General features: G+C 39.9%; 1 protein-coding gene across 1 annotated transcript; it reads left to right on the top strand.

Moving 5' to 3' along the window:
• The first annotated feature begins 15840 nt into the window (after window positions 1–15840).
• LOC110923320 (glutathione S-transferase zeta class) lies at window positions 15841–21427 on the top strand. The gene is made up of 10 exons (XM_022167451.2): window positions 15841–15932; window positions 16017–16089; window positions 16192–16248; window positions 16386–16471; window positions 16609–16680; window positions 20310–20351; window positions 20450–20525; window positions 20854–20915; window positions 20989–21048; window positions 21133–21427. Exons 1-10 carry the CDS (start codon window positions 15930–15932, stop codon window positions 21244–21246), a joined length of 645 nt encoding a protein of 214 aa, XP_022023143.1. The 5' UTR covers window positions 15841–15929; the 3' UTR covers window positions 21247–21427.
• Window positions 21428–22303: the final 876 nt, after the last annotated feature.

Below are 22303 nucleotides of genomic sequence, written 5' to 3'. Positions count from 1 at the left end.
TTCTGATGCTCAGCCTTAACTTGAGCACAAGTCAAACATTTAGCTACATGCTCAGCTACTGACTTTTTCAAACCAATCCACCAGTAGTTTGCTTTCAAATCCTGGTACATCTTATCAGCTCCAGGATGAACGGAATATTTAGAGCTGTGGGCTTCCTGGAGGATAACATCCCGAAGTCCTCCATAAACTGGAACCCATATTCGTCCGTTTAGTCGTAGCCTTCCATCTTTGTCGTAGGATAACTGTTCCTCAGTTACTCCTAACTTTTCTGCAGGATAGTTAGCTTCCAGCACAGCTTCCTTCTGTGCAGCTAACACCCTTTCATTCAAGTTATTTCTTATTTCAATGCGCTTGGCATTGATTCTGATCGGTTTCACCCTTTCCTTTCTGCTTAAGGCGTCGGCAACTACATTCGCCTTGCCTGGATGGTATCTTATCTCGCAGTCATAATCATTGAGAGTTTCCATCCATCGCCTTTGACGCATGTTCAATTCCTTCTGATTGAACAGATGCTGGAGACTCTTGTGATTTGAATATATTATACACTTGGTTCCATACAAGTAATGTCTCCATAACTTCAAAGCAAATACAACTGCACCCAATTCCAAATCGTGGGTGGTGTAGTTCTTCTCATGCACTTTGAGCTGTCGAGAAGCGTAGGCAATGACTTTGCCTTTCTGCATGAGTACACAGCCCATGCCAGTATGTGATGCATCACAATACACCACAAATTCATCTATACCATCGGGCAACGTCAATACTGGCGCATTGCTCAGCTTCTGCTTCAGAATGTCAAAGGATTCCTGTTGCTTAGGGCCCCAATCAAACTTAATCTTCTTACGGGTCAATGAGGTTAGGGGCGCAGCAATCCTTGAGAAGTTCTCGATGAATCTCCTATAATATCCTGCCAATCCGAGGAAACTGCGAATCTCAGTAGGAGTCTTCGGCTCCTGCCAATTCATGACTGCTTCTACTTTAGCGAGATCTACTTGGATACCACGCTCGCTTACTACATGTCCAAGGAACTGGACTTCTCGAAGCCAAAATTCACACTTCGAGAATTTGGCATAAAGCTTCTCTTGATGCAAAAGTTTGAGAATACAACGAAGGTGTTTCTCATGATCAGCTTGGCTCTTCGAGTAGATAAGAATGTCATCAATGAAGACGATGACGAGCTTATCTAAATAAGGTTTGCAGAAGCGATTCATGAGATCCATGAACGCGGCTGGTGCGTTAGTGAGCCCAAACGGCATCACTAGGAACTCGTAATGTCCATAACGAGTCCTAAACGCTGTCTTGTGCACATCTTCATCTTTGACTTTCAACTGATGATAACCTGACCTCAGGTCGATCTTGGAGAAATAGCTTGCTCCCTGCAACTGATCGAACAGATCGTCGATCCTGGGTAACGGATACCTATTCTTGATAGTGACTTTGTTAAGCTCACGGTAGTCGATGCACAGACGCATCGACCCATCCTTCTTTTTAACGAACAAGATTGGCGCTCCCCAAGGAGACGAGCTAGGTCTAATAAAACCTTTAGCTAACAGATCATCCAATTGCGTCCTCAACTCCTTCATCTCCGTTGGTGCCAATCTATATGGTGCTCTTGCTACAGGTGCAACGCCTGGTATGATATCTATCCGAAACTCTACTTGCCTATCTGGTGGCAAACCAGGTAGCTCTTCAGGGAAAACCTCAGGATATTCCGAAATAACAGGAATATCTTCAATCTTCGGCTTCGGCTCATCAATGGTAACTTGTGCCATATAGATGACACAACCCTTCTGCATGCATCTGGATGCCTTGAGCATGGACACTTGCTCGGGCAATCCATGCTGGGTATCTCCTTGAATAGTAAGTGACTCGCCAGACGGAGTCTTAACTATTACTTGCTTTTTGCTGCACAGAATCTGGGCTTGGTTACTCGACAACCAATCCATGCCTATTACTATGTCGAATCCAGCTAGCTTAAAGGGAAGCAAGGATAACGGGAAAGAATGATTCCTAATGGACATAACACACCCATCTAGAACAGTCGAGGCGGTTTCTATGGTTCCATCGGCTAATTCCACCTCATATTTCACGCTTAAGGTTTTAACAGGAAGGTTCAACAATTTACAAAACTTATCATCTACAAACGACTTATCAGCTCCTGAATCAAACAAGACTCTTGCAAAAACATCATTTACAAGAAACGTACCGGTAATGACGTTATCGTCAAGGACTGCTTCCTTTGCGTCCATTCTGAAGACTCTCGCATTAGTCTTCTTCCCATCATCAGCCTTCTTCGCATTCTTTGGACAATTGGGCCGAATGTGCCCTTTCTCGTTGCAACCAAAACACGTTGCATCCTTCATCTTCTTGCAATCCACAGCTTTATGGTCTGTGGACTTGCAGATTCCACATCGTTTTTCTGAAGACTGGGATTTTGTTTCTAACCGACACCTCCCAAAGTGGTGTCTCCTACAAACCTTGCATTTGGGTTTCTCACCCGACTGATGATCACTTTTCCTAGACCCCGACCCTTTCCTGTGGTCGTTGTTCCCTCTATGTCGCTTCTCAGACCTTCGTGAGGTGTCATCCTCACGTTTCCGTTTGTTCTCTTCCGAGCTCTTCATAGCTCTTAGTCTGACGACATCTTGAGTGAGGGAGAGGGATAGATCAGCTACTGATCTAAATGTAGTAGGCCTTGAAGCCTTGACACTTGCCTTGATCTCCGGTGCCAGACCCCCAATAAATCGAGCAATCCTACGCGGCTCCGGGGTCACCAGATAAGGCACTAACCGGGATAAGGTGTTGAACGTAGTAAGATACGCTTGACAATCGAGATTCTTCATAACTAGAGACACAAAATCCGATTCAATTCTTTCAACCTCATGCTGTGGGCAGAAGTTCTCCTTAATCAGGGCCACAAACTGTTCCCATGACAAACCATACAGTGTGGCCTTACCGGCAGCTTGTAGGAGTGACTTCCACCATGCTAACGCATCTCCCTTGAATGACTGGGACACGTACTTCACGACGTCCCTATCAGCATACCCGCTGATATCAACCACAGTATCCATCTCATCAATCCACGTCATACAATCGACGGCTCCCTTTTCCCCAGTGAAATCTCTGGGATTGCAAGATACGAAGTATTTGTACGTACAGGACCTGCTGTGCGTATCATGGTTCATCTTAACTTCTTGCTTTGGGATGCTGCTGTGGTTGGAGGAGTGATTATCATCCTCAGCTTTCTTCGGCTCACTCTTTTTAGATGGCGGCTTACTATGAGCCCCTGAATGAGTCTTAGACTTGACATGCGTCACTGTGCGGGTTCTACTCTGAGTACCACTAGATTCCCTGAATTGCCTATCCATAGCTTTGGCAACAGCGTTATCTATCAGTGCTTGCAACTCTGCACCGGTAACGTGAATCTTTGCATTATCTGAGTGTTCCCCAGAATGACTGTTGGTCTCCTCAGATTTGGCCATTGTAGCTTTAAGCTACAATAAAGGACAAGGTCTAATTTAGAACCTAACAGTATTATCGTTCTAGACGATTTATTAACCATGGTATCAAGAACCTTAGCAGTTAATTTAATAAATTTCATTCAGGCTCTTATTAGCAATCAAGGAATGAAAATATATATATATTGGCACCATGGGCCTAGTCACATGGACAATTACTAAATTATAAATTTAGATTTTTACAGGATTATAAATTGTATAATGAAACAAATAATCCTTTACTAGACAGAGAGTCATAAACCACAACTGTCACTATATGACATAGTCATAACCCGTAGGTATCAAGTCATTAATAGACTTGTATACAGATATAATCTGTAGATAATTTATTAAAAAGGGTGGCTTGTGTGATTTTACAGATCACGCTTGGCCAGGAATGTTAACATGTTTTCAGATGTTAACAGGGAGTTGAATCCTTTCAACCAGGTTTTACCATCATGGCCAGGCCTGTTAATAAGGCATTCAAGCTAGGTTATACCTTACTAAGATTCTTATAAAATGGCAAATCAAATAAAAATTGATATTTTCCATTATTTTAATATTATATTCATGCATTTAAATAAAATGAGAAATTCAATTTAACCATTTCAAATTTCAAATAAAGTACTAGTACATCTTTGCCCTAAACGGGACTTTGAAATAACATGAATAACATGAATAACATGCCCGCGCAGGGGCTAAACAAATAACAACAAAAGCAAAATAAAATAAAGCAAACCCACGCAGGGGTCAACAGAACAGCATACCCACGCAGGGGTAGAATAAGATAGATATACCCACGCAGGGGTAGAGTACAAGGATAGATGTCCACGCAGGGACATGAGTAAATGAAATGATAATCGAAGGATTCAATGATCCTTCTTGCTCTTACCCTTGAGCAAATCAAACACCTTCTTGAACATGCCACTGGTGCGACGGCGATCAGCTCGCATCTCGTGTTGAAACTCTCGTCGCATGCTATCAATCCCATGCAGGATTTCCTGAACCTGTGGCGGCGACATCATAGGCGCCGGCGGCGGTGGCTGGTACTGCTGCGGCTGCGGCGGCTGGTACTGCTGCGGCTGCGGTGGCTGCTGGTAACCCGGAGGGTAACCAAAAGTAGACTGCCCAGCAGCCCAAGTGTCTCCCAATGGACCACTAGGTGGGAGCGAGCTGTAGTTTGCAGCTTGCCAATAAGGGTCTCCTGTGTAATCATAACCCTGAGGGAAAACATGCTCGAACGGGTTAAACTGAGCTGCACTAGCATAAGCTGGAATCGGCTCTCCATAATTCTGCGGCGGCAGAGGCGGGATCGGTACTGAAGTGACCTCCGATACGGGATGCTGAGACTCCCCCGTCTCGGACTCCTCGGGAAGAGGCGTGTAGCGGCTGCTACCAACGTGTGGAGGGGTGCCTATGCGAATCCCTCCGCGCGTAGACATGCGCGCATTCCTCCTAGGCCTCTGAGGCGGAGGAGGTAAAACTGGTGGCGGCGGTGGTGAAGGAGTGATCACGTCACGCCATAGGGCCTCAGATAGGTCCTGCGGTAGAGGCGGCTGCTGCTGAAGCTGCTGCTGTGAGTGGTGCTGCGAGTGCACCGGCGAAACCTGGTGAGACTGGAGCATCGGAGAGTTGTGGCTGGGGGTGTAATACCAATCATGCTGCTTAAATCTCTCCTGAAAGCTGTCCCCACCATTGTAGGGTGATCCCCTAAATGGCGACCCATCCGATATCTCAATGGGATGGTTGGGCGTACCTGACGGTGGTAGCGAGGGGTCCGTATCCTCGTCGACGTCCATCTCGTGACCACCAGAAAAGTGGTCCTCCGGTCCGAGTGGGTTATGACCCACTGGCTCATCCACAAAAGCATCAGGGTTATATAAACCCTGGTAGTCTGGTGCTGGATACTGGTGCGGTGACTGATGCAAAGGTATGTAGGATCCATGCGAGCCATGGGGCCCATTCTCCGAGTGGGGCCCAAACGATTGGGGTAGTGATGGCGAAGTGCTCGCAGATACCGAGTGCCTGGCTGGCTCGGCAAATGATCTCCAAAGATCGTTGGCTGCGGTGTTGTGCGACGCTGATGGAGCTCGCCTGTGTGAGGGTCCTGCCTCATGATCGTGCGATGTGGCGAATCATCCTCGTCCTCGCATACGTGGCGGCATGATGAACCTGTCAAAAATTAAACAAGTTGCACAACAAAATATATAAGACAAAGCTAATAATAAAAATAATGATAAAATAAACGAAATGTCGAACATTTCCTAAGTTCTTTGTCTAGACTCGAAAATCGAGGATTGTGCAATTGTGTAACTGAGATTAAACACAAAGGACTAGTGTTTAATTCACTCAGCGTTGGCTCTGATACCAACCTGTCACACCCCGATTTCCACGTGTCACCGGTGGGCCCGGTGTGGGGTACAGTGACGTAGTTGGCATCGTCATAGACAATCAACACAATATAATAATGCACAGCGGAAGCAGAATAGATACATTTCAACTTTTAAATAAATTGCAATAATAAATATCACAGTAGTTGAAACGGATCCACAGGCGGATCAAATAAAAATAAGATAAAAATATTGTTCAACAGATATTTGTCGTCCGAGCTTGCGAGACTATAGTGGACGCTCTTAGGAAACAGCCAGCCTATTTTCGTTTAGTACCTGCACTTAACCTTTTGGGAAAAATACGTCAGTTTACACTGGTAAATACAAATCGACTGACTCATTTTGAAAATGATTGAAAATTGATTTAAATGCACAAGGCATAAATATTTTTATTAACTTGGGATAATTATATAATATAAACTTGTGAACGATTTACATGCACTCGTATCTTTGGTGGCCCGGGATCTGCTGTCCGGGCTAAGAATTAAATGACACACCACATTAAAGAGTTATACACGACGAGTGTACGCCTACACCCCGTGCTCTGGTCGTGGCCATCTCGTAAGATAATGCCAAGGATATCCGGGACACGGTCAATAACCCCCCAAAGCCTTTAAGTAAGACAAGACTGTTTAAACGAAGTCTCACAAGCTATTCAAGACTGTACACCCATAAGGAGCAGGACTTGTGCGCCCGATCAAGCGGTATTTTAAATACCGTACCCCAAGCCCGTATAGGGAAAATAAGTCAAAATGTATTTACCTGAGCAAGTATGTAACACAAACGGTAAGTGTGGTAGCTTTTACTGGGCCTCCTAATCTGGAACAAAGGTTTATAATTAACCTATTAGATTCCTAACGGGTCTTTTATTTAAGCCTAAGCTTTGACCGGTTAGTTTTAAGAACGATACGGTTTACGCACGATTAAGCGAAAGACCGGATAGAATGTGATTTAGACCCGACAAGTTTGAATACTTGTATAATATGGGTATACTAAATACATTCTGGATTTTGAAATAAAAATGATATCGTTTGGCCCGTTTCGGTCAATTTACGCAAACTAGTTACGTAAACCGAACCGAATGCAATAAGGGCGTTACGGGTAGCCAAAAGATTCAAATGCAAGTTCCCTGATATAATATGCTTTAAATATGATATAATATCAGTAAGTTATGTTCTATATTGCCCGGAATAATTTTAAACTCAATTTATGCCTTAGAAGGGCATTTTGGTCATTTAAAAGATAATAAAAGAGTAAAATTAGAAATCTGAGTTTCGGGTCTGGTTTATACAGAAAATATACTTAATTTAACATGTTATAACAGTAGGGTATGACCCATATACCAAACTTAACATTTAAAATCAAACTATGCACCGTAGGGGTATTTTAGTAATTTCACAAGGGCTAAAAATGCCAAAACTGGAAATCTGAGTTCATGTACTTATACTTACTGTTATTATATGAAAATATGCTAATTACATCAGTAGGTATAAGTCTTATATGTTTAAAACAAGTATAACGCTCACTATGCGCTTAAAACGCTAAATATGCGATTTAAGGGCGTTTTCGGGTTTTCAAATTAAATCTGAGATTTTTATATTTCCAGAATACTTAAAATAATTTATTCATCATATAAAATCAGTAGAAAAAGGTTTCGGGTCAAAAGGATGTGTAAAACTCATTTTATGGCAAAAACGGTCAAAACCGACATAAGCCGAAATGACTAGGCGATCTAGGATCCGTTCAGCCAAAAATTAATTAAAAATCATCAAAATTCCCAGAATATTATATTACTTCTGTTGGTAAAGAGTTTCATATCAAAACGTGGCCAGAAACGGGTTCTACGCGAAAAGGACCGTTTATGTAAATTTATAATATAGTTTTACGCTAATGGCCATAACTCACAATCTGGACCACCAACTGATCCGAAATTTTCGGTGCAAGTTTATATATTAGAAATAAAGATTTCTACTCTTTCACTTTTCCAAAAATCACGTTTTATATCAAAAAGGGCAAGATAGTCAACTTTATGCATAAATCGGAAACATGCATTCGAATCGGCTAAGCATAGACTTATGACATAAAATTTCCAGAAAGTTTAACTAAAATGCCAATGGTCAAAAATGCTCTAAAATACAGATCTCACACATGCATGTACGGATCCGAACCGATAGTTTACGAAAAAGTCGTTTATTAAGACTTTCGGTTCCAATCCGGGTTTACACTAAAGATCGTCGAGTTGATCGTGGTAAAATACATTCTTATATACATAATAAAGCTTTCTATGAAGATCAAACAGATTGCATGTCATCTATATCATTATTCATGTCATTTTTCGCAAAAATCGCTTCTGTTGACTTTTTAGAAATAGGTTTGACTCGACATTTAGCATGCATGTAGTGGGAATCAGAGAGTACCCTTTTGAGGGTTTGTTTCCCATACTATTACCAACATAAATCAGGTTTCAATTCGAGAAATGACTGATTGAAACTTGTTTAATCAGAAAGTCAAAGCTTATGAACAAATAGTTTGACTTTTAGCAATAATCACAACAAGAACGGATTAAAGAACGAATTGGAAGCTTACAAAGGTCCTATAGGTGATTAGTGAACGCTAGGGTTCGGCCTTGATGATCAGATTAACTCCAGAAAGCTTGAGAGAGTTCTTGAATGTAGAGAGCTCCTTGTTCACAACTTCAAGTGCCAAGAACAATGATCTTTGATCTGATTTATGGTGTAATCAGATGGTTGGAGTAGGCTACTGTTGATCTAGGCATGCAAGGGCACGTATTGGAGCAGAATGGAGGTGGAATGAGCTGTAAACAACTTAAATTCGGACCCAAATCATCCATTTTTGCGAATTCTGTCGCTGGCAGCCCCACGCGGCCCGCTTGGGTCAGTCCAGGCGGGTCGCCTGACCCCCTGTTCAGCCAAACAAGTTTTCATTTTGACAGCTTTAGTCCCTGAGCTTGCACGCGACGTTTCGGCTACTTTTCTCGACCCGTAAACCCCCAAACTTGGTTTCTAAGGACCTTAAGACTTTTACCAACATGGTAATGTCCTCGGATAACTTTGCGCTCAACCGAAAAGCCCTGAAATTCGACGTTGACGCTTTTAGTCCCTTAAGTACGGTTTTGGCCATAACTTTCTCATACGTTGACGAAACTTCATGAAATTTTTACCACATATTCTAGTGAGTATATTTTAGCTTTACAAAGCTTCGGGTCTGCCAAAAGTTCACTCAGAGGTATAAATTAAACATGTTGACACTTTTGGCCCCTATAGTTTACAATACTTCACTTTTGTACAATTTCCGCGTCGTATGATCCATGAACCATCCGTTAAAGGTTATAAACATTATGTAGGGTTATCATAGAGTCTATTTATCCATTGTTGACACTTTGGACCCTTACGTTCCATAGTTTTCACTGTTTGTCACTTTTAGTCCCTCTAAAGTATATTTTCACATAACGGAACCTTATGACACGTGCCAAGACATTATTGGACGAAATTTTTCGAGGTGTTACAGAATGAGGTGTAGATCAAGAAAGTACAAAGATCTAGTCTAAAACGTACCAAAATCGCCAAGAAAATGGAGGATAAAGGTGTTTGTGCGTCTGAGTCGAGCAGGGCTGTCACATTAGTGAAGGACTGATGTGACAGCTCCTATTTATAGTGTGGGAACGTGAGAAGGGTGAAGGTGTGCACGGATCGAGTGGTAGTCCTTTCGGGTGGTCATCCGATCGAGTAGTCATCCGATCGGGTGGTAATTCGATCGGGTGGTAATCCGATCGGGTGGTAATTCGATCGGGTGGTAATCCGATCGGATTGCCACTTGGCCAATCCAACCTTTCCGCGTTCCCGTCTTTGATTCGTTTTGCGAGTTAGATTAAGCGTTACGTATTATTAGAATAACTAGACTACATCATAAACATCAAAAGTTCCAAAGATTAAGTTTCACGAGTCTAAAGAGTCAAGTACCAAATAGATTTAGGTATTCTGAGCATAGATTTAGGCATTCCATCATAGATTTAGACATTCCAATTTAGACATTTCGAATATAGGATTAGGCATAGATATAGACATTCCAAGGATATAGGCATTCCTCACGTAGATTTAGGCATTTCGAGTATATAACATAGACTTCCACATAGCTTAGGGGCTAGAATGACAAATAGACAAACTTCAGGGACTAATCTTGACCAAAATCCTAAAGTTTAGGGACGTTAGGCGTTACATTCATTTTCATTCAACTTCTATTCGTTTCTTCTATTTTTCTCTGTATTCAAATTATTTACGCTATAATGTCGGGTTGGCGTGACTTTTTCGGTGTGTTTGATAACGAGGCGAATCAGGGGAGTTATGATAACAATCAAGATAACAATCCGGGCGTGTTTGATCTGAATGCTCCGTTCGATCCCAGTCTTGCGTCTAATGCAGGTCAGGATACTTGGGGTTTCGATGGCTTTCAGCCTAATTATGCTGGTTATTATCCATCGCAACACCCGATTAATTTTGAAGCCCCTCCTGTTAGTGTTGGACCGCCGACTGATAGTTCTCATTCTCCTCCCATAATTGGTGGACCGCTCGAGGGTCCAAATGCTGACCAGGAAACTAGTGAGTTTCAAAAGAAGCAGGTATAACATTTAATTATGCGTTTATTTGTTGTATGTTAACTATTTTAGTGTTTTTACGTTTGATGTTGTTTTTATTAAAATCTTAGATTAGGGGTGCTAAACGGGTCGTGTTCGCGGGTTGGTGGGCTCAACCCGACTTGAACCTGCAAATTTTACACAAACCCGAACCCGAACCCGAAAATCGTATCATACATAAGAACCCGAACACGACCCGAAGTTTTATGGGTTGGCCCGAACACGACCCGTCATCAGCAGCTCCTGCGGCCCGTAGAGGTCAAGGTCAGGGTTGGGGATATGGACGTGGACGTGGACGTGGACGGGGACGTGGACGTGGATAGGAGGAGGAGATTGTGCCCGATTTTACTGAGACGGGGCAGTTTATTTGCGAAATCCCCCGAGGTACGGTTGCCTATAGGGTTTTGGGCAGATTACGAGTGATGGAGCTGGATGCGCCTCGGACCATTGATATTCAGTTTTTGACCGATATTGGATCGATCGGGCGGGTCTGGGAGTTCATGCCAGCTAACTCCGCGTGGGACCGCTTATTTGATGCCACCGCAGAGCGGGCCCACAGGGAGATTACTTTAGAGTTTTTATGTACTTTTTCATTTATGGACACCCGGGGTGGGGGTTTATAGCATTTTTTGACGACACCCGCCGTAGCTTTTACTATTTGCGGCAAGACTCAGAGGATGACACTTCCTGAGTTTGCCGTTGCCTTGGGTCTGTACTCACAGGAGTACTCAGTGTCCCAGGCATTTTTTGATGCGCACATCAGCACATCCAGTGACGTGTTGTGGCCTTGGTGGGGCACTATTGGGTTCGGGGAGTTCGCGATACCGACTTCACGATCCCCGAAGGCACGGGTGAGTTGCCTTTACGACCCGTAACACCGATACCTACATCGGTGTATCGGTGTGACGATCGCCGACCGTCATGATAGCAGGGAATGGATCACCCGAAGTGACCTATTCTACTTGCACGACTTACTTACCGGCGGGGGGGGGGGAACTTAGCGTACAGGTTGGCCGCATATTTCGCCGAGTACACTTTTAAGCGTACCTCTTCCCACATCAGTTGTGGGGGCTTCATCACCCGTCTGGCGAAGCATTTCCCTCGCCTCTTGTCCCCGCAGGTGGCAAAGGGTATGACCCTGACACTCCAGCTTGACAGGTTTGGGAGGGGCACAGCCCAATCGGTGGGGTTTGGCTCACGAGGTCGAGGGACAGGGGCTGGTTTGGGCGTATGGTGGGGATGAGGGAGAGGGAGCCGAGGGAGAGGGAAGAGAGGGGGAGGGAGGCGATGGAGAGGGAGGCGAGGGAAAGGGAGGCGAGGTACATGAGGGGGTCGATCATACCGTCGATCGATCATAGGTAGCTGCGGAGGATGTACAGGGTGATCGCCCGTACGTTCGATGGAGCGTGAGACAGCGTGTGATGCCTCCACCGGAGGTGGATGAGAGACTCGTTCAGGTCGAGTCGAGACTCGCTCAGGTCGAGTCGGATGTAGCTGAAGTCAGGGGGGATGTACAGTGGATGGTCGAGGCGATTGTGGCTATACATTCTGGCGCGCCCCTACCTCCATGAGCTGGCGCTGCACCACCGCCACCACCACCGCCGTAGCTGCTTATTGTATATTTTTTTTGTTATTTTACGTTTAAAACATTGTAAAAATTTATCTTTTTGTTTGTTTTAGATGTAAAACATTGTAAATATTAATCTTATGTTTAGATGTTAAGTTGTTTGTTTAATAATTGTTGTCGTAGTTTATCGTAATCATATCACATATTTATCGTTTTACAAAGTGGAAACTTATTAAACACTATAAATACGTTTAACTACAAACTCGTAACATAATCCGATATATACAACACTATTTTAAAATTTACAAAACTTATTAAACGGTTTCCCGATTGCAACAAAAAATTAACTTTTCTATACATATTTATCGTTTTACAAAGTGGAAACTTATTAAACATAATAAATACGTTTAACTACAAACTCGTAACATAATCCGATATATACAACACTATTTTATAATTTACAAAACGTATTAAACGTTTTCCCGATTGCAACAAAAAATTAACTTTTCTATACGGGCTATACGGGCCGTATAACATTATACGGCCCGTATACAGATTTCAAAACTAAAAACCCTTACCAGACCTTTGAAACAAAATTATGAAAATATGTATACGACTCGTATATAACTATACGTCCCGTATACATATAAAAACAAAAAAACATTCCACCACATTAAATTCTGTGCCTAAACATTCTATACGGCCCGTATAAGACTATACGGCCCGTATACAAATAGGGATGTGAAAATAAGATTATAGGGGTGTGGAAATAGAACAACCCTTGAAAAACACCAATCAGTGGTTTAATTTGTATGAATTAGTAAAATACAGTGGACGCCATGGAGCTTTTCCCGTGGAGGAGATGTTGATTATTGCAGCGGCCACCACTACGAGATTGCCGTATCATTTTCTTGGTTGATATCTCGAGTTCTGCTACATCATCTATGTATATCTGTCTGCTCTGGTACTCTTCGCTGCAGAAACCTTGATCCCCTCTATGCATATACATGTACTAGTTAATTTCATTACACATTAGGATTCAAAATAAATGTGCTACATCATCCTTCTTATCCAGATAACCCGTGCCGCCACCATTATACTGCTGATGATGACCATGATTAATTGATTATGTTACTGGTGATGTTGCTGCTGATGATACTGAATCGTCACATGACGAGGATGATGGTGATGACCGTGATGACTCTGAACCGGTAGCAGAACAGTCACCGGCACATGCGTCGGGATCAGATCATGAAACGGAGAATTAGGAGATGGATATACATGAATTATCCCCGGTTATGTCGACAGAGGCGATATCACGAGACACGACTGAGTTAGATCGGAAGTAGACGACGGAAAGGGCGAAGGAGGTAGATGACGTCCGGCGCTTTGGCGTTCAATCGGCTGAATGAAACGTTATGTCACACCCTCAAATTCCACCTGCATGGTTTTACTACGAAGCGCGTGACAAACCGGGATCAAGCCACTAATCATGTTGAACCATTTCAAAATACTGAAAATGTTTAACTACCACATTCAACATGAATAGTAATAATAACTTCAAATGTTTGAAAACGCAAGTTTAAGTTTGACAGCTGAAGCTAAAAGTATAAAAACCTAGAATAGCAAAAACCCATAGTTATTTTGCATAAATGAAGAAAACAGTTTAATAAAAAGCAATGACACTCCAAGCTGCAAGTCCCCATGTGTGTCGTACCTAGCGTCCTGCAAAGCATGCTAACGTGTATCAACAAAAAAGTTGGCGAGTTCACAATTTTACTTCAACGAAAAGTAAGTTTAAATACAAAATTTATAAAGGCATGTCATGGGTAGCTAACCCATTGTTAAGCAATTAAACTGGTGGTACCGAATACTGGCAATGTAAGTTTTTGTGCCCCACATCAATGTCTATCGACATTGATGCAAAGTAAAGGTCAAAAGTTCATGCCTGGCTCCCCACACGGTGTGAGGTTTGTCAAACCTAATAGCGCTATCAACTAATACCCTGTTTTCCACTCGATAACTGATCGGTATAAAGGTATGGACTTTCAAGATAGATGTTTGTTTGTTCACTATAGACATGAAATTAAACTAGGGTACTTAAGTAGTGGTATTCCTTCCAGAAATATATATGTAGTCCCAAACCAGGGATAATGTAGTTCCAAACCAGAGATGCATGCTTTTAGAAAAGTAGTGAAAACTCACCTTAGATTTGCTTGGTAAGGTTAAGTAGCTAGGTGAGGTTATAGGTCAAACATGTCCTATATGTTTACCATGTTGTTAGTTTAGTTATCAAGATATCGCAATATGGTTTCACGTAGATCATAGGTTAAGTAGCTAGGTGAGGTTATAGGTCAAACATGTCCTATATGTTTACCATGTTGTTAGTTTAGTTATCAGGATATCGCAATATGGTTTCACGTAGATCATTTATAACGCATGCATATATACACTTAATCAGTTTTCATCTTACGCATGTCTACTACTATGCATCTCATCATGTAACAGAATCAAGAACAAGTTTCATTTATCTACAATTCAACTATTCAAGTATTCATACATACGGGTTTTCAATTATTCTTATGTGTCTGTGGTTATGTGCAAACTCATATGTCCTGTTAACATATTATTGTCAAGATCATGTTCATGCACACACGTGTTTAGAATTGCTCATACATACGTACACTTATATACAAAACACCTATGAGACGCCCGTTCATACACGGGTCAAAACGCTTAATGTAGATGTACAAATCTTTAAAACTTTCATGAGGTCTAAGCATTTTACTAACGGAAACGATATTTACTAAAATCCTTACATAGTTATAAGTGCTAGTCAACAAAACACCAACAAGATAAGTCTTAGATAAAATTTTCAAATGTACGACTAAACTTTAGACATGACCACATGACTACAAAATGTTTTGACCCGTTTTTGTCACAACCCCCGATTACACCCTAGACAGGAGCCGTGAACAGTTAACTGGTACCGGTGGTTATTTTGAAAATATTACAGCGGAAATTTTCATCAGGATCGTGAGTTAGGAAAAATATCAGAGTTTAGAAACACCGGAGTTTATTTATTAAACAGATGGGAATAAATAGGATGAAGTTAACCCAATGGACTAAAACGGCAACGACGAAACCTTTTTGGACCCACAGACAAAAAATGAAACTTTTTGACTAAATTGTCAAAATGGCACAAACCACAAGGACTAAAATGACATTTAACTCTTTCTTTTATAAACAAAGGATAATAAAGATAAATCAAATTTTTAGTTATTTAAAAAATGTGACAAAACCTAAATACATGAAATCAAGGTTGATCATAGTTTAGTTACATTATATAATTTCAACTCATGTTACTCTATCAATACTGACATCGGTAGCGGTATTGGTATAATCGGAACCAGACAACCAGTTCTGGTATTAGTTTTTATGGTTTTCGATATATGTAAAAGTAAAACACATTCATTGCATTTTTCAGCATATTAGTTTTTTGGCTTTCTGTTTTGCTTGCTACACCGAGTGTCAATGTCGAACCAACACCGATAACGACCAAACACCCGCCACGTAGCGCGGGGAATACCACTAGCTTTATTAAAGTTACACATTTCTAACACATTAGGCAAATTAGGTTATAGGTACAACTACACCTGAATACAATTTCAAACTTGACAAACAAAAATTCAAATAAATAGATATACTCATACAGATGTTGAAACTTAACATTTCTAGAATGTTGACTTTGATATGATGTTTTAAAATATGAGGGTGTGTTAGATCTTCTTCCATTACTTAAAATCATCCTCCTCAGATCGATCAATATGGTGTGTTCCTTTCTCTGTTTCAATATGGATTTCGGTTTCTCACATTAACAAACATATTCATTCATTCACACTTTGATAATGTAGAGTAAGCTACAACTATATTCTTTCTTCATGAGCAGTGCCTCTTTTCGTGTTCGTATTGCTCTCAATTTGAAAGGTTTTTCTTCAATATTATTTTTCATCAAACTGATCATTGGACCTATCACCTATCTACACATGAGTAATATAATTTGTTATGTGTGGATTGGATTGCCAACAGGACTTGATTATGAATACAAGGCCGTTAATCTGTTCAAAAATGAGCAAACTCGTCCTGGTAATATAGACTTATCTCTTTAAACTAAGGGTTGTGATGTAATTAATTAGCATGTTATTATGCATAAAAGTAGTAAAACTTGGACAATAACTCTTTAAAACTATTTCTATAATATTGTAACTTACTCGCATGTGTAGAATATTTAAAGATCAATCCTATTGGGTATGCGCCTGCCCTTGTGGATGGTGGCATAGTACTTGCTGATTCTTTTGCAATCATATTGGTTAGTAACTTCAGCACAAATCTTCCTCATTAATATGGTGTTTTGTATTTTTTTAAGCTTTTTTGTTATTGTTTAAGGTAGGTAGCCTATTTTTCCTTTCTTCTTCTTTATTAGTTTGTATTCTTCATATGATACAGTACCTTGAAGAGAAGTACCCTCAGCATCCATTGTTACCTCGTGACCTTGTGAAAAAAGCAATAAATTATCAGGTAATATCATTTGGTTTCTTGTTCTCTCTCAAAACACACACGTGCACACACATACACACGCTTTATAAGCTTATTATGATACGGTGATATCGACTTTACTAACCCCATGTCAACATCTAATCTAAATATTAATAAATGACTACAAATAATGCCACATGGCATTCTCTCCTTCAACCACATAAATTTTATTTATATTTATTTAATTAAAATATTTCTTTTAATACAAATAACTAATATATATATATAAATATCACTTATCTTTATCTTTATTCTTATCTTTATTTTAATATTAATAAATCCAATTAATAATATTATAAATATCTAAATCTAATATCTAATAAATTATTAATATCCTTTGTTTTAGACCCTTTGTTTTTTACTTATTAATAATATTACCCAAAACTTTTATACTTTTGCAATTTAGACCCTTTGTTTTTTTACTTATTAATCTAAAGCTTTTCATCTTTTCCAGTTTAACCCCAACTCTTTTTAATTTTCAATTTTTTTCCACCATACTTTTCATCATTCCCAAGCGTTTCGTTTCGTTCTAAATTTTGTGAGTTAACGCACCGCAACGTGCGTGTGGGGTTCAACATTTTTCGTATATTTTTCCCGTTTGGCCCGTCAAAACACATCTATTTTTCTCCGTTTGACACGTTCGTCGCAACGCACGGGTCCTGGATTAACTTAGTTATTTTTTCTATGTTTTATGTTTCGATTTAACTTCTCTACAACGAGCGTGCGTAATTCAAAGATTTTACGTCTGCTTTTCGCTCGGCTTTATTTTTTTTTCCGTTTTTATTTATTTTGTTTTTACGAGTTTTCCGGTGTTGATGATCGCTGATAATGGTATAACATTGATACTACTTGACACAGTTTTACGACAACCGCTGCAACGCAGGGGCTTAATACTAGTACTTACATTGTAATCAACTTATCTCTACAAAATTGTCTTGATCTCCTTTACCCTATACATTTAGAAACAATAAAGTGAAGATTACTAGTCTATATGTTAATGTGGTTTTAGTAGTGATCAAAGTCTGTTGGAAAAGCTCCAAAAATCAAAGTGAAAAATAAAAGAACAAAGGACTTGATTTTCTGCTGGAACTCACAACTTTCTTTCATTGATAAAACCGTAATATATACAGATATTATGCGACGTACGCGAACATAATAAACCTACCAACTAAGCCCATTATCTCCTACAAAACAGTAATACAAGCCCATGTTTTTTACCCACTATTTGTTAGAAATATAAACTTAATTATGCTTATTTTAGTTATGTAAATTATCGATAAGTGAACATGTTAGATATGATAAGTAAATTGTATGTAATAAGCGGGTGTTTAGCGGGAACCGGATTTCAAATAACTGCTTCAGCAGTTACCCGCCAAAACACAACCGCCATATCCTGTGGTATTTATGTAAACTGCCGGCAAATGTTGTTGGCATCAAGACAATTTCTGTTAATCAAATTGTCCACCCTTTTATCCTTTCTTTCGATCCACACCGTATTTTCTGCATTAACCATGTCTGCAAATCAAAACCATGTATCCGCTGCACTTGCAAGTTCATATGATCAAGACAAACTTGATCTGGATTTCCAACATTGTGGTATCAGAGCCACGGAAAGACATGATGCAGGAATGAAACCGACCAACACCGTAATGCCCTGCCAACACTGCATAGATGAAAAGAATGAAAGAAAACGACGATCACGACGAGAACGGCTGTGTTATTATTGTCACTTGCCCGGTCATCAGATTTACACTTGTAAATCCAAAGAAAATGACGAGGAATCACAACTCATACGACAAGCAATCAACAACGGAATAAGAACCCAAAGAGAAGAAGTTCATTGCCGAGAAGAAATGATAGTCACGGGTACCGACGGCGGACAATGGAACGATATCTAGTATGTTAATCCAACGTTTTGTCATCATTTTGTGAACAACATAGATGTCTTTAAGAGAGTGAAACACATCATGGGGGTAGAAACACGATCCGGAATGAATAACTTCTTATTCATCCGAGGAGTGGGGATAGCCGAAGTAAAAATGGGGAATGAAACACTAAGCGTTCCTAGTGTTTTCTATTCACCGGACATCAACCGAAATGTTCTAAGTTTAGAACAATTAACGTTACAAGGTTTTACAGTCCGGAGAACCGGTGATACATGCAAGATATTCCCTATGTTCTCATCTCCGGTGATGAACTCTAAAAATGAAGCGACAGGGTTAACAAAAGAGGAAGAGTTAGGGATAAAGGAGAAAGAAAGGTTGCAAAACATGTGTGGGATAGATGATGAATTCAAAAAACGACTATTTGAATTCATATTTCGAAACCCTCAATGTCTCGGATGAAACCGAGATTGATTGGAATCTAATGATCTTAAAATCATTGGAGTTTCATGAATTTAATGATTGTAAGGCTGTGATAAGTATGTTAGACGATGGCGAATACGTATTCAAGTACAAATATGAACTGAGTAAGAAGTTCGAAGAAATGGTTAAATGGTTTTTAACTGAATACTTGGGAATCACTCATAGACCATTCCCTCCTTGCACCAAAGACAATCATAAGATAGATCTACTGGATCTGTATACATTAGTCGATAAGGATGGAGGATATCGTGAAGTGACAACAGAAAACTTATGGCCAATCATTGCTAAAGATATGGGGTTTGAATACAAAGATGGTGATTTCATTCGTATAGTTTATGCTATGTACTTAGACACCTTAGAATACTACTACAAATTCAAGAAGGTTCAACAGAGAGTGCATGATAAAAGGATGGTGAGTGAAGAGGATGAAGTCTCAAGAGGGGATCTCAAGAAGACAAACAGCCTGGGAAGCGGCCGACATGATGCTGCAGAAGAATTGCACAAAGAAATGGAACCAAAACAAGTAGCGTTTTATGCAGGTGTGAGGGACGACAACTGGAATCAAATGAAGAAACGGAAGAGATTCAATTTCAATCAAGCAAGATGGGCCGTTGAGGAAGCAAACCGAAGCGTGATCAAACAAGCTCATAAGCATAACCAAGTTTAGAGGGGTTATGTTAGAAATATAAACTTAATTATGCTTATTTTAGTTATGTAAATTATCGATAAGTGAACATGTTAGATATGATAAGTAAATTGTATGTAATAAGCGGGTGTTTAGCGGGAACCGGATTTCAAATAACTGCTCCAGCAGTTACCCGCCAAAACACAACCGCCATATCCTGTGGTATTTATGTAAACTGCCGGCAAATGTTGTTGGCATCAAGACAATTTCTGTTAATCTTCATATGATCAAGACAAACTTGATCTGGATTTCCAACACTATTTGCATACCTGAATCTGACCCATGATCTAATTAAAATACTAAAAACATGTGACCAAATATTAACATATTGCTGACCGTTCTAACACTTGGACCCGTATCCAGTGACCTAGTTTAAAACCCATCAAGATTAACCTACAAAGTCTATTGATACCTTTTATGGTCTATGTATTAAAATGCATGATCAAGGTTAAGTTTGTTGTACAAAATAATCATATTTTTGTTTATTGGTTGCTGGTTTGTGTGGCGATTCCTTACATCATCTTGAGACGATTAAAGTCATATTCTTTCACATATTGTAGGCTGCAAATATCGTTTCTTCGAGCATACAACCTCTTCTTATGGTGAGTTAAATATTGTGTTGATTCGGAACCATGTCACAGAAATCGTCAACACATGAATTTATATATTTCTTTCATTATCCCATGTTCCCAACTTGTAGCACTACATTGGAGCAAATATTGGTGAAGATGAAAAAATTCAAAGTATTCATAAGCATGTTGCAAAAGGCTTTGCTGGTAAGTTCTTGCCTGATTTTCTTTCTAATAGTAATCAGGAAGTTTAACTTGTTTGGTTGAAAAGCACAAAATTAGAGTTAATTGCCCATGTGGTTTGTCATTTTTTCACATTTAAATGTATATTATTAAAATAATAATGCTAGTTGGTACAACTATATATAACTACCTCAGAAATATGTTAGAACTATACATTTTCATGACGATAGTGTTATAAATTTTGATTTCAATCAATTTCAGCAGTGGATAGTAAGACTGACTTTATCATGTACCTCACCGATGACCTTAGTTATAAGAGGTTTGTTGTTTGATATATGTAATACTAATGCAGCCTTGGAAATCTTACTAAAAGATCACGCTGGAAAGTACGCAATTGGAGATGAAATTTACTTGGTACTAATTCCTTGGATTTAATCGAAATTATCTTGGGTAGTTAATTATATACTGACTCAAATAACATATGCAGACTGATGTGTTTCTTGCTCCACAAATCATTGGTTTATCAGAGAGATTCAACTTTGACATGGTATGTAGCTTCTGAAATTATTATTATATCCAAGTAAATTTTAATTTTGTTTGTGAAATTAATAATTAGTATTTGTTTTTACAGAGTGACTACCCTCTACTATCCAGGTTGAGGGAGGCATACATGCAGGTACCTGCCATTCAAAAGGCCCTACCTGAAAACCAGCCAGATTTTCCATCAATTGAGGGAAAAATCTAAATGTAAAGTCCCACCAGAAACTAAGCGGAATTAAATGGCGATTGAAAGCAAAATGGATAAGCCATTTCTGTAGAAATTCTAAAGTCGTCTCGCTTGAAGCACATTATTTCTATACATTATGTGAAGTAGTATGTATTAATAGACTACAATATACTATTTATTGTATTTCTCCTTGGTATTTTGTCTGTGATTTCCTTTCCTAGTTTAGAGGTCTAGTTTGCTAGCCTGTGTTGTATATGTACACTCCCTTTGGTTTTGAATAATTCAATCAATCAATTTCCTTTGGATAGCATGGTATTAGAGAGCCTCGGAAACTCTCGCTCTCTACCACCGTCCACCACCAGGACTACTTTCGATACACCACCTGACTACGGTCATTATTTCTTGTTTACAATCCTTCTCCTCATCAATGGCAGATAAGAATTAGGATAAGCAAACTCTAAACACGCCCCTCCATCTGGTTTACAAGGTGACAAATATCCAAAATAATGTTCAAGTTCTTGTGCGCATCAAAGTGTCATATCTGTCATGGGTTAAACTTTTTCACCTTCATGCAATGGGATATAAAGTTCTTCACCACATTGATGGCATGCTTGCACCAACCCTAACAGATCCGACATATGACTCTTGATCGAGAATGATTCAATCGTCCTCCAATGGATATACGGTACGTTATTAGATGATCTACTTGTGCATGCTCTTAAGAAAGAGTCCTAAGTGTTAGAAAACCTGTATAAAAGAATTGAACAGAAACTTAACAGAATGTAATAAAATTGAAGAAACAGTAAACGAGTGAACCGGGCTTGTGTTTGACACAATTCCCTTAAACAGATTCGTCGTCTGTTCCCAGGGTACGCCGGTTCTAAGCAGCACCGCGCACTACCGGACTTGAGCACTTGCCTGAAACGAAAAGAAGCTGTGTTGCAGAAACTGAGATTGAGAGAGGAGAAGTTGTTGAGGTGTGTCTAAACAGGATGTCTGCATTGGGTTTTATAGGCACAGATCATAACTGATTCTGGCCTCATCATTGCAGAGAATTAAAGGCTAATCGGTTTCG

This window comes from Helianthus annuus, chromosome 4 (genome assembly GCF_002127325.2).
Source record: "Helianthus annuus cultivar XRQ/B chromosome 4, HanXRQr2.0-SUNRISE, whole genome shotgun sequence".
Lineage (NCBI taxonomy): Eukaryota > Viridiplantae > Streptophyta > Magnoliopsida > Asterales > Asteraceae > Helianthus > Helianthus annuus.
Note: the sequence above shows the minus strand (reverse complement) of the source record. Positions and strands in the feature narration are given on the sequence as shown.